The 11,074-nt window shown below is 40.0% G+C and overlaps 1 protein-coding gene across 1 annotated transcript; it reads left to right on the forward strand.

The window, feature by feature from the left end:
• Positions 1–2,200: 2,200 nt before the first annotated feature.
• fam89a (family with sequence similarity 89 member A) lies at positions 2,201–10,268 on the forward strand. The gene is made up of 2 exons (XM_073056600.1): positions 2,201–2,653; positions 7,719–10,268. The coding sequence occupies exons 1-2, from the start codon at positions 2,339–2,341 to the stop codon at positions 7,980–7,982; spliced, it is 579 nt and encodes a 192-aa protein (XP_072912701.1). The 5' UTR covers positions 2,201–2,338; the 3' UTR covers positions 7,983–10,268.
• Positions 10,269–11,074: the final 806 nt, after the last annotated feature.

An 11,074-nucleotide genomic window follows, 5' to 3' on the forward strand; every position in this document is an offset into this window, starting at 1 on the left:
GTCTAAACAGTCCTTCCAGGTGAGGCAGCAGTTCAAGTGCGAATCTGCTGGGGTTGTCCGGTGCTCCTGATGCGGCCTCCTCTACACTGGTAATCCTTACACTAGTGTACTAGATGTGACGTTAAACAATTGAATTGTATTGAATGCTTTGACGTAGATAATACAATGACGTCATAGGAACACAATTCCCAGTTCAGGCGCCTTGCCGTTCGGCGTGGGCAATCATGTCTCTTCATCCATCACGGTCCCTGACCCTCCAAATTGTAGTTGTTGCCTCCCCTGTTTCTAACCATGATGTTAATCCATCTATCATTTTCATTCTTTGTCAGCCTCTGCTTCTTTTTCCTTCCAGTTTTCCAGTTGTAACTAAATGTTCTAATGATTCTCTTCGCATGATTGTCCAAAGAATTTTGATAGCTGTTTTCAGATTTTTTAAAAGTAATGTACGTCTTGTTTTCGTTCTCTGTAGAACTTCTTCGTTCCCACATGGATAATTATTGGGATTAGTAACTTGTTTTGGATGATTTGTGCTTATATCCGCATCCCATAGAAAGTTATATGTGAGGTAAGGTGATAGTGGTTCTAGAAAATTTATTAAGGGAACTACCACTCGAAAAAAAATCAACTAATACTGAGAATCATGGGTAATTCTGAGAGAGCGGGGCCGCATGATTGCTGCAGTGTTATTGACGTTTAGGAATATAATAGAACAGTGCGGAAAGCATTGGCTATGAGTTGTAAGGGATTTGCACGGCTTATTCTTGTAAATATTTTTACTATGAGTAAAGTTTAGATTGATTAAAAAATTGGACAGGATTATATCCAGTCAGCTAAAGAACTCTTCCTTACTTTGCGTCTGGTTCTGATTCCTGCTTGGTACCATGCTCATCTAGGCTCGTCGAGGATTAATGAAGACTTTTGTTTGCTGACATTACAGAAATGGTTACTGTGACGATTCTTTATTTAGTTTTGCACCGTTCTCAGCTGGGCAATGTCTTCATCAGAAAGAGGAGATCAAAAACTTGGGCGGCGCTATTCCAGCAGTTTACAAACTTAGAACGTTTACGAGAAAATCTGTTTTTTGTAATTAACATTGTGCCCAGGACGTTTGTAGCAAATTACGTAATTTAATCCGAGCACGGTACATCTCTCCAAATAGTCAAATTGTCAAAAAAAGAAAAGCTATTTCAATTTAAAATATCTCAATGTAATTTTGATACATAAGTTAAAAGATCAACAGATTATCTGAAAATAGTGAAAGTTTTAGAGAGACGTCCATGTGTCTCAAGTATATCCCACTGCTTCTCCTACACACCAGGAAATAAAACACGGATATGAAATGCTATTCTTTCCTAGGGATGCCGAGGTGTTTTTGAGTGGGGGATGGGTTGTTTTTGGCGATCGATGTTCTTGTTCCGTTTTGTGAGGGGGAGGGGGGTTTGACATGGGCGGAGAAGCATAAAACATATGTTCACATCGCCACCAGGAAAGGCTTTACAGCCGGGGATCCTTTGGTGGTAGGGCATAAAACGGTTGGGAATCCCTAGTTTACGAGCTTATCACTATTCTCTAAAGAACGGCTAAGGGGTATATCCTTATTGAAGAACTTAGTTTTTTTAAAGGATAGATGTGTGGAAGATGATTTCACTGTGCCACCCACGGTCGACGTATAGCACCCTCGCCTGAGTCAGAAGCTCTTGGATTCAAGATACATTTCAGACACTTGAGCGCTTGAAGCTGAACTGATCATCCTACTGCAGAATGTAAGAGATGCTACTATGTCACGGACCCTGCCATAAATAAAAAGTGTAATGCCCAGAATTAACTGAATATTCCAGCTCAGCGAACATTAACCTTGGAAGAAAGGGAGGACATATACATTTTAGTAGTCAAGATTTTAATAATGGGAAAATATCAGGTGCTTATGTTCATTGCTCAAACTCTGGGCCCAGAATAAGCACTTTGGCCGCTGCATACACCATAAAATATATTTATCATCACCTTCCCGTAGAACTCACACTACACATGTCCTTGGCGGCTCTGAACCATTTTAGCCCTGTACAGCACTTGCCCAATCAGATCGTCACCCTTCTGATTGGCAGACATTCCAACCAATAGATATTGGGAATAGAGATAAATCATCCAATGAGAGAGGGGTAGGGGCGGGGATTTCTGGGTCTCAGTCGGACAGCGGGCGACCGACGTCACGGTGATCGTTAAGTACGCTAGGCGTCCGAAGGAGAGTTTAACGGCCGCTGCCTGAGGGAGGGTTGGTGCGCGTGCGCGGGATGTGAGTGAATGAGAGCCGCCCAGTCCCCAGAGAAACGGCGAAGGCGTGATGGACCCTCCCCCATTCCCTCATACCCAGCCGGAGCTGCCTCGGGAAGCGGCTGACATGGCCGGGAGGCAGGCGAACGGCGGGCCGGTGCCCAACACAACGTGCCTGCAGGGCTTGCCGCCCCTGCCCAAGAGCCTGAGCGGCCTGCTGAACTCGAGCGGCGGCTCGTGGCGCGAGATCGAGCGCGTGTACGCCAAGCGCTGCATGATCCAGGAGGACCTGAGCCGGGCCCGCAGTGCGGGCAGCCGGCGCGCCCAGCAGCCCAGCAAGCCGGCCAACCTGGACGCTGCCCTGGCCCTGCTCCGCAAAGAAATGGTGAGTTCAGGGTGCACCGGCATCCTGGGTACCCTGCCTCGGGAGAGCCGGTGGTGCTCCCCGCAACCCTAGGGTGATGCTCCCTGTCCCCGGGGTGCCCGAGGTGCTCCCTCAAACCTGTGATGCTAGTGGTGTGCTCCCGGCCTTGGGGTGCCCGGGGTGCTCCTTGCCCTTTTCTGTAACTTTGGAGGCGAACGATGCCTGTGTTTATTGCTGGCATTTTCCTTGTCCACCCCGGAGGCGTGCCCTGTAGCTGCCTGTACGTGTCTGGACATTGATGGTTTCATTGTGGCACTTGGAGTTGCTCAGTATCGGAGCACGCTGTTAAGAACCAGCAAGTTAAATTTCCCTTTGGGTGGAGCACAACGTACAGATGCATCATTTCATGGCTGATGTACATTCTGTGTGGAAGAAATAGAAACGTTTGCTGTTAAGACAGTTTTTCATATCAAACCTGAATTTGGTTTAATTGTCTCTGGGTGAGTTGTATCACAGGTAATGCTGAAGGTTAACTGCTGGGAACTAAGTGTTTGTTTTGGAGTGCAGTTATCATCCAATCACAAACATAGATTTTCATACAAATGAAGACAGTAAATAAATAAACCAATTAGCTAGTTTCTGACTTGTGGAAAATCAGTTTACAGACAATTCTTTAAAAAATGTAATCCTTGTGTAACACACACACTACCTGTATACAAATACCAAAAGGCATTCAAATTTAAAAAAAATCAGTTCCACCTAATGTATTCCAGATGTTTTAACAGGACCAAATTCTTGGCACAATGTTTATCTTGTTGGAAGAAACAAAGCCCAAGGCTAATTAAACAAAGGAAAAATCTGACATTTCTTTCTTATCATTCTCTGCATGACATATCCTCTCTTGCATCCTAGACTAGGTTCAATTCTCAAAATACTCAGTATTAAAGCCTGGAAAAAGTTTAACCTTGTTATATACTTTAGCATTCATAGATTGGTTTTCCTTTAAGTTAAATTGCAAACACTTCACACTCGTAGGTGGTATAATAACTCTTTAACTGGCCACTGCTGGGCATCCGCATCAGTTGGTTTCTATCCTCCTTTCCCTGATTTCATCCCAAAATGGATGTTTTGTCCAGTATCAGTGAGCTCTTTCCCATTGATACACAGAAGTACATGGATCACTGGTTTCTATTTCCATTTGAACTCTTTACAAAAGACCTTTACAAAATGTTTCCCAAAGAGTAGAAATATGGCTTGAAGCCACAATATGACCTAATGTTTAAAATAACATGGAACATGACGCCTTGGACAAACTACTGCTTCTGTTATTATGGAGAGAAGACTCGCCCTTGTTAGCTGCTTAATTGCTGCCATTTTTCCTGTCTCTCAACAGATTAAATTGTTTACTGCTCTTTAGATTCTCCCTTTGGGAATGTTTAATTCTTGTGTTAATTTCTCTATCACCAATTTCACTTTTCAGGTTGAAGCCTTTACCTGAAGGCTGCTCCTGCTCCTTGAATTTCTGTGAAAAGGCTCTCTACTTTTTCTTTGTAGCTTTTGCTCAATCTTTTGGATATGATTTTCCTTGGTCTGATTTTTCCCAACTGTTTCCAAGCACCTATTTGGGAAATTCTCCTGTTTGTTTATCAAAGTTAATTTTAACTGCAATTAAGACCATAGAAGCAGGTGTAGGGTCAGTTACTCCTTAAACTCATCCCATTGACGAGTTCATGGCTGAACTGTGATTCGGATTTATGGTAACACAGCAAATGCTGGAGGAACTTAGCAGGTCAGCCAGCATCTGTGGAGGGAAATAAACAGTTGCTATTTTGGGCTGACACCCTTCATTGGGTCTCAGTCCAGAATGTCAACAGTTTTAAACCTGTCAGTTATTGATACTTCTTTGAGGCTGATTCTGCTCAGAATTAACAAATGGTCCTAGATGGTGTTTCTGTGCTGTACAGCTCTCTAGCCCAACATGTCCATACTGACCTAATTGCCCATCTAACACTTAGCCCATTTATCTGTATCTTTTTAGGACTTGCCTATTTAAGTGTCTGTCTAAATGATTCTTGAATGTAGTGATGGTATTTGACTTCATCAACTCTTTGTGTGGTATATTTCCTATATGAACCACCTGTTTTTAAAAAGAACTTTCCCCTCAAGTCATTGCCTTGTTTTTGATGTAACTGAATTTCTCCTAAATGTTTTTTTGCTGCTACGTCCCAACCCAGATCATTTTGTCTCCCTTGTTTCATTTCAAATAATATTCAAGTTTCTTTCTTGCTCTGGTTCTACAATTACTTCTGCATTAAATATCTTGGCTCCTTGCATTCTCAACTGAATAATATTTATAGTATTCAGTTGAACTTAAATCCTTGCATATACAGTAGGTATGATATCAACGGTATGCTGGTTCCTTCACACTTGGTGTAGTTAAGTTAAGGTCTGTCCCGAGCATTATAGGCTCACCAGGCTTATGGCAGTTTCCGTGGTGTGAAGTGACTGAGAGTACGAGAGTTCCCCCTCCCACGGATAGGACGCCAGCCTATCGCGAGGTTAACCCCCAGCATTTTGGCGGTACTAATTTTCAACTGGGTGGACTGCAGCAATGTGTGGTTAAGTGTCTCGCTCAAGGACACAACACGCTGCCTCGGCTGGAGCTCTAATTCACGGCCTTCAGATCGCTAGTCCAACACCTTAACCACTTGGCCACGCGCCACACATAATTAGTGTGGTTGTACTTCATTTTGCAACACTGGGCTTAATGTAAGAATACTTTTTAAGCATAGATGTGTATTTATATTTTGCACAGTTCTAGTAATTTGAGCAACATGAATGGCTGAGTTGAGATCTAGTGCCATTAAAACTTCATAATAAATAAACTGTCACAGACCTTCAGTGAAGGCATTACTTCATCCAGTCTCTTATCTTGCAGTTTGTTCAGTTATTGGAGATCAATATATAATATGATCAGGGCCTTTATCTCTGTGACTGATATTCCTTATCTCAAGAAGCTTGCTGATTGCTTGAGTTCTACTACTCTTTTCCTCAAAGAATTAAGTCATTTCCTTAGATCAATAGTACCACTGTGCTATTGTACAAATGCAGCTGGCAACACACACAAAATAGATAGATACTTTATTCATCCCCATGGGGAAATTCAACTTTTTTTCCAATGTCCCATACACTTGTTGTAGCAAAACTAATTACATACAATACTTAACTCAGTAAAAAATATGATATGCATCTAAATCACTATCTCAAAAAGCATTAATAATAGCTTTTAAAAAGTTCTTAAGTCCTGGCGGTTGAATTGTAAAGCCTAATGGCATTGGGGAGTATTGACCTCTTCATCCTGTCTGAGGAGCATTGCATCGATAGTAACCTGTCGCTGAAACTGCTTCTCTGTCTCTGGATGGTGCTATGTAGAGGATGTTCAGAGTTTTCCATAATTGACCGTAGCCTACTCAGCGCCCTTCGCTCAGCTACCGATGTTAAACTCTCCAGTACTTTGCCCACGACAGAGCCCACCTTCCTTACCAGCTTATTAAGACGTGAGGCATCCCTCTTCCTCCCCGTTTCCTATACTCCTCCTCCTGTCCATTCCTGACACACCCCACTATGGCCGTGTCATCAGCGAACTTCTGCACATGGCAGGACTCCGAGTTATATTGGAAGTCTGATGTGTACAGGGTGAACAGGACCGGAGAGAGTACGGTTCCCTGCGGCGCTCCTGTGCTGCTGACTACCCTGTCAGACCTACAGTCTCCCAACCGCACATACTGAGGTCTATCTGTCAAGTAGTCCACTATCCAATCCACCATGTGAGAGTCTACCATGTGTACTACACCATGTGTAGTCTGTTTTCCCAATTTCATGATCACAAAATGCTGATAACCATGTTTATACTTTTCTTGTAAGATCTCATTTTCTAGACTATTTAAGGTATATTTCTTCATCTTGATCTACATTCCCTTTATATATTCAATATATTTTAATACTTCTGATCTTAATTTTAATCATTGTTCCTGTAAGTTTGTTAGATGACTAAATAATGTGCACTTAAGCACTATAGAATGAATTTTTCACACTGTTGCTGTCTTGCATTTAATAACTACCCAATGGTGCTCTGCTGTCCTGTAACTTTTTTTTTCTGATGGGTTAATTTGGGCCCAGATTGCCTTTATGCAGTTTCTGCAATTTTTGAAAAGGTTTGTGAGGGGAAATGGCCCAAGGTTATTGATAGTCACAAAGAAAACTAAGGTTTGGAGGATGTTGGTGCCTGTTACTGGGTCTGAAGCTTGGTGGTGAACTTGGGTTTTAAGGAAGAGAGTGAGGCACAGAAGCTTTTGAGGGAATTTGGGACAAGATGGCAGGATGGATAAAAGTTTGCAATGAAAGCTTGGAACAGATTTGTAGGAATAAAATTTAAGGAAGGAGAGGGAATTGATTTAAGTCTATCAATCTTTGCCCTTTTCCAGTTATTTGTTATGTAAAAAAGACTAGCAATCACAGATGGAATTTTTCTTTGTGATTCCACAGGTATTTGCCAGCAAAATGGTATGTTTGTCTGGAACGATTATTGGACCAAATCTATAGTATGTTCTGGCAGATCCCTAGGGAAACAGGAAGTTTCATGGTCCAGGTTTGCTCCTTCTGATGCACAATATGGAGAGAGCTGGTGGAATGGGCAGGGATTCGTTTAAAGGCAGTAGAAGCTTTTACCTTCAGGATCTCTGGAAAAAGCTGGGTGTCTAGAAAAAAAGCTTAGGGCTCAATCTTGTCTGGACCAGTTGTTTACACTTTCCAAGCTTGTTCTTCAGTTGTGGTAGAAAGCTGTGGAATGTTGTCTTTTTTCCAACTACCCCCTTTCTTGCTCCTCCCACCCCAATCCCTGCATCTTTGTGAAAAGTGGTGGCTAGTTGCAAGAGCACAATTTATTTGATTTATTTATTTGATCTATTTCACCTCCCAGTAAACTTCCTGTGCATGCATTCATTTGAATTTGTTTTAATGTCACGATTGAGCTAAGTGAAAGATGTACAAATCACTTAAATTCTATCTCTTTTTTTTAATATAACAGGTTGGTCTGCGCCAGTTGGATATGTCATTGCTCTGCCAGCTGTGGTCTCTTTATGAATCCATTCAGGAATATAAAGGAACAGCTGCAGCAAATTCTGATTGCTCCTATGGATTGGAAAATGGATACTTCGATGAAGAGGAAGAATATTTCCAGGAAAGTGTGGAAAATGGGAAAGCTGACAACTTGGAGACAAATCTCGCAGTGCCTAAAACTCTCAATTCCCGAGACCAGTGGATGCAGGATTCCTTTCACATTACCATATAGAGATGTTCTGCAGTTTTGGCCTTCACACTGTTTCTAACCAAATACCATTGTAGATTTTGGAAACAAGTTGAAGTGTGGGGGAGGGGCCCTCAATGTAATCTGGAGAGAAGATAGAATGGAAAGAGAAAGTTTTAGTAACAAGATTTCATTAGCCAAGTTAAGCAGTGTTAGTTGGCAGCATTGTACACATTCATGTAAAGATCATTTGATAAGATTGGTACTTAACTGTCTTTTACTCAAAAAGAGCAAATTGCTTTGAGCTAAATAATATTTATTTGTTTTTGGCTAATGCCAAAGCAGGGATTTAAGTTTATTGTTGGAGCCAGGCTTTTTTTTTCTAGATGCTGAAGCACTAGAGTTGGGCTGTTGTTGGTGGTCTTTGAGAAATCAAAATGGCAGGTTTAATTTTCAAGCTGAGCAAATGAGTTTGTAGGCCTGAACAATATAAACACTGTGATTACCATATTAAGGGCTGAGAACTTTTTCTTAAAATAATTACAGAATTATAGTCACAAAAGAATTAAACTAATCATTCTAGTCGTTTTGTATTGGAATGGAAGTCCACTCCCTGCCATGTGTAAATAAAATCCAGTTTTGCATGTCAGACTGTCCTGCCCTTGCTGTTTGCTGAGAGATAGTGGTTTTGGACTACAGTAAACTGGAAAGTGATTAAGCTTGTCTGTAAATTTGGAGTGTATTTATGTAAACATGAAGTAGGAATGAATCACACTGATAATTTTGTATTGTTACATTTAACTTTGTGCTCTTGTTCTGCACTAATCCAGAAAAAAACGTTTTTTTTAACCTGGTCTTGTGATCCAAAACACACACACACTGCAAAATAACTTGTTGGCAAGCTGGAAAGTATAAAGCTGGTGTGAAAGAGTTCCTGGGAATTGTTTAGAAATAATGATTTAATATTAATTATTACAAAGATATAATAAAATATTTGCATAACTGCTAGTGAATAATAACAGAATAATTAGGTTAGCCCTGAGGTGGTTGTAAGAATGAGTTGATTATAGGATTATCTGAACTTATTAAAACAGCAATGTTTTGCTGCAGAATAAAATGTTTTCTGTGTAAAATAGGAGAGAACCAAATCCCTACAGTTAAACACAGTGCTGCTGGAATTGTCATCAGAACCAACCTCTTCCATCAAATCATAATTATTTTCATTTACTTTATTTTTCTAAACTTCTATTGCTAAGGTACTCTAGGGTTTTTAAAATAACAACAATCAAAGCCCAGCAAGAGTATACAAATTTCATTAATGAGATTAAGAGTTTTTATACCAAATTTAACTTGTTTTATTATATATGGAAGACAAACTTGCAGCTAGGGCTACTTCACTAGTGAACTTGATTAACTATACAGAGCCCTATATTGAAAATGCAGTTTCTTTCATGGTTTGCAAAGCTGTTTTTATAACAAGTCATTTTGTATCTTGAGGTTTGGTGTTTGAAATTATTAATTCAGCTTTTTTACTATTTCTAATTTATGAAGTTGGTGCAGAATTATATTAAAAGTTTTGTTTAGGACACTTTAAGAGGATAGAAAATCCAGTTCAATAACTTTTGCACAGCACTTTTGATTTTTTTTTGGACTTGCATTTCAAGTGCTGGCTATCTATAAAGTTTTCAGACTAGGTACTTGTGCATGGCCTTTTGAGAGCAACTTGTTTTCCTTGAACATTGCAAGGGATTTAACATCACTTTATCACACTGACCACTAGAATGTTTTCAAAAAAGACAATGACACTTATGATCTATCATTTGTTCTTGCCTCCTACCCATTAACATTTAAGTTCTTAGTGCAATTTTAAGATTTCAGCTGTTGTATTTGTTATTTAAATGAACTGCAAAATCAACAAGTCTTCCAGTTTACAATACTGAATGTGTCCAGTGAAAGCAGGATTTTTATGCAGCTGGGACATTCAATTTAAAACATGCTTCTTGTCCATTTGCACTTGTATATTTCAAATGTTAGCTCATGATTGCTTTGGAGTGGTTGTGGTTATGTGAGACTAATCTGCATGCATTGTAATAGGTTCAAAGCTGGGAAGAAAACACTTTGCATCATTAAATTTATTAGCAAAGAAAAATAGCAACCCTTGATGCCTAGCCGATTGTTGAAGGCACAAATATTGTGTATTTCACATTTTAAACCTATACTGTGATTTTTTTTTTTAAACCTCACTTTTAAAGATGCAGTGACCAAATACAGAAACCATGTTGAAAAATGGATGTTTTCTCTAAAGGATAATAAACCTAAACTGGTAACAGACATGTTTTTGGTTAAATTGTTTTGCATATGTGGATTTTTTGCATATTTTTACAAGGGGTTTGCTGTGGATGAAACAATAGTAGTGGAGGCATGAGGGAGATGTGATTCAATTTGGAGATAATAATAACACACAAAAAATGCTGGAGGAACTCAGCACATCAAGCAGTGTCTATGGAAAGGAATAAATAGTTGACATCTTGGGCCTTTCTATAGACCCTGCCTGACCTGTTTAATTCCTCCAGCATTAAGTGTGTGATACTCCAGATTTCCAGCATCTGCAGAATCTCTTGTGTTGGCGTCTAGAACCAGGGATCACAGTAAAGGTTAGGTAATTGTAGTATGACATATTTACTCCATACTTGAATGCTTCACCTGCATGTTAACTTTCAGTGGACAGAAGGATGCTCTCATACCTTCACACATCAACATTTCCCAGTATATCAAAATTTTAAATAAAACTTTGGTTTGCACACTTAATTGAATGATCTTATATTTCTCCACATTGTATTTAATCTACCACATTTCTGCCCACTTACTCAGCTCATCAATATCCAGTTTTTATGTAGAGATGCAGTGTGGAATAGACCCATTTAGACCTTTGAGCCACACCACCAGCAACCCCTGATTTAACTCTACCTTAATCACAGGACAATTTACAATAACCTATTAAGTCTTTGGACTATGGAAGGAAACCTTTGCATTCCTGAGGGTGGGTGGGAGGCACACCGACTCATTTTAAAAGACACCTTGAAACCTCTCTTGTGTAACTTGTCTACTAATTGATTATTTCTCACTTGTCTGTGTTT

The sequence above is a fragment of the Hemitrygon akajei genome, chromosome 9 (assembly GCF_048418815.1).
Source record: "Hemitrygon akajei chromosome 9, sHemAka1.3, whole genome shotgun sequence".
Classification (NCBI taxonomy): Eukaryota; Metazoa; Chordata; class Chondrichthyes; order Myliobatiformes; family Dasyatidae; genus Hemitrygon; species Hemitrygon akajei.

What these genes read in the sequence shown, in the direction of transcription:
- fam89a (XM_073056600.1), top strand. Translation starts at nt 2,339, where the DNA reads ATGGACCCTCCCCCATTCCCTCATACCCAGCCGGAGCTGCCTCGGGAA. An exon ending in CCCTGCTCCGCAAAGAAATG is followed by an intron (nt 2,654 to 7,718) that starts GTGAGTTCAGGG and finishes TTAATATAACAG; the next exon opens with GTTGGTCTGCGCCAGTTGGA.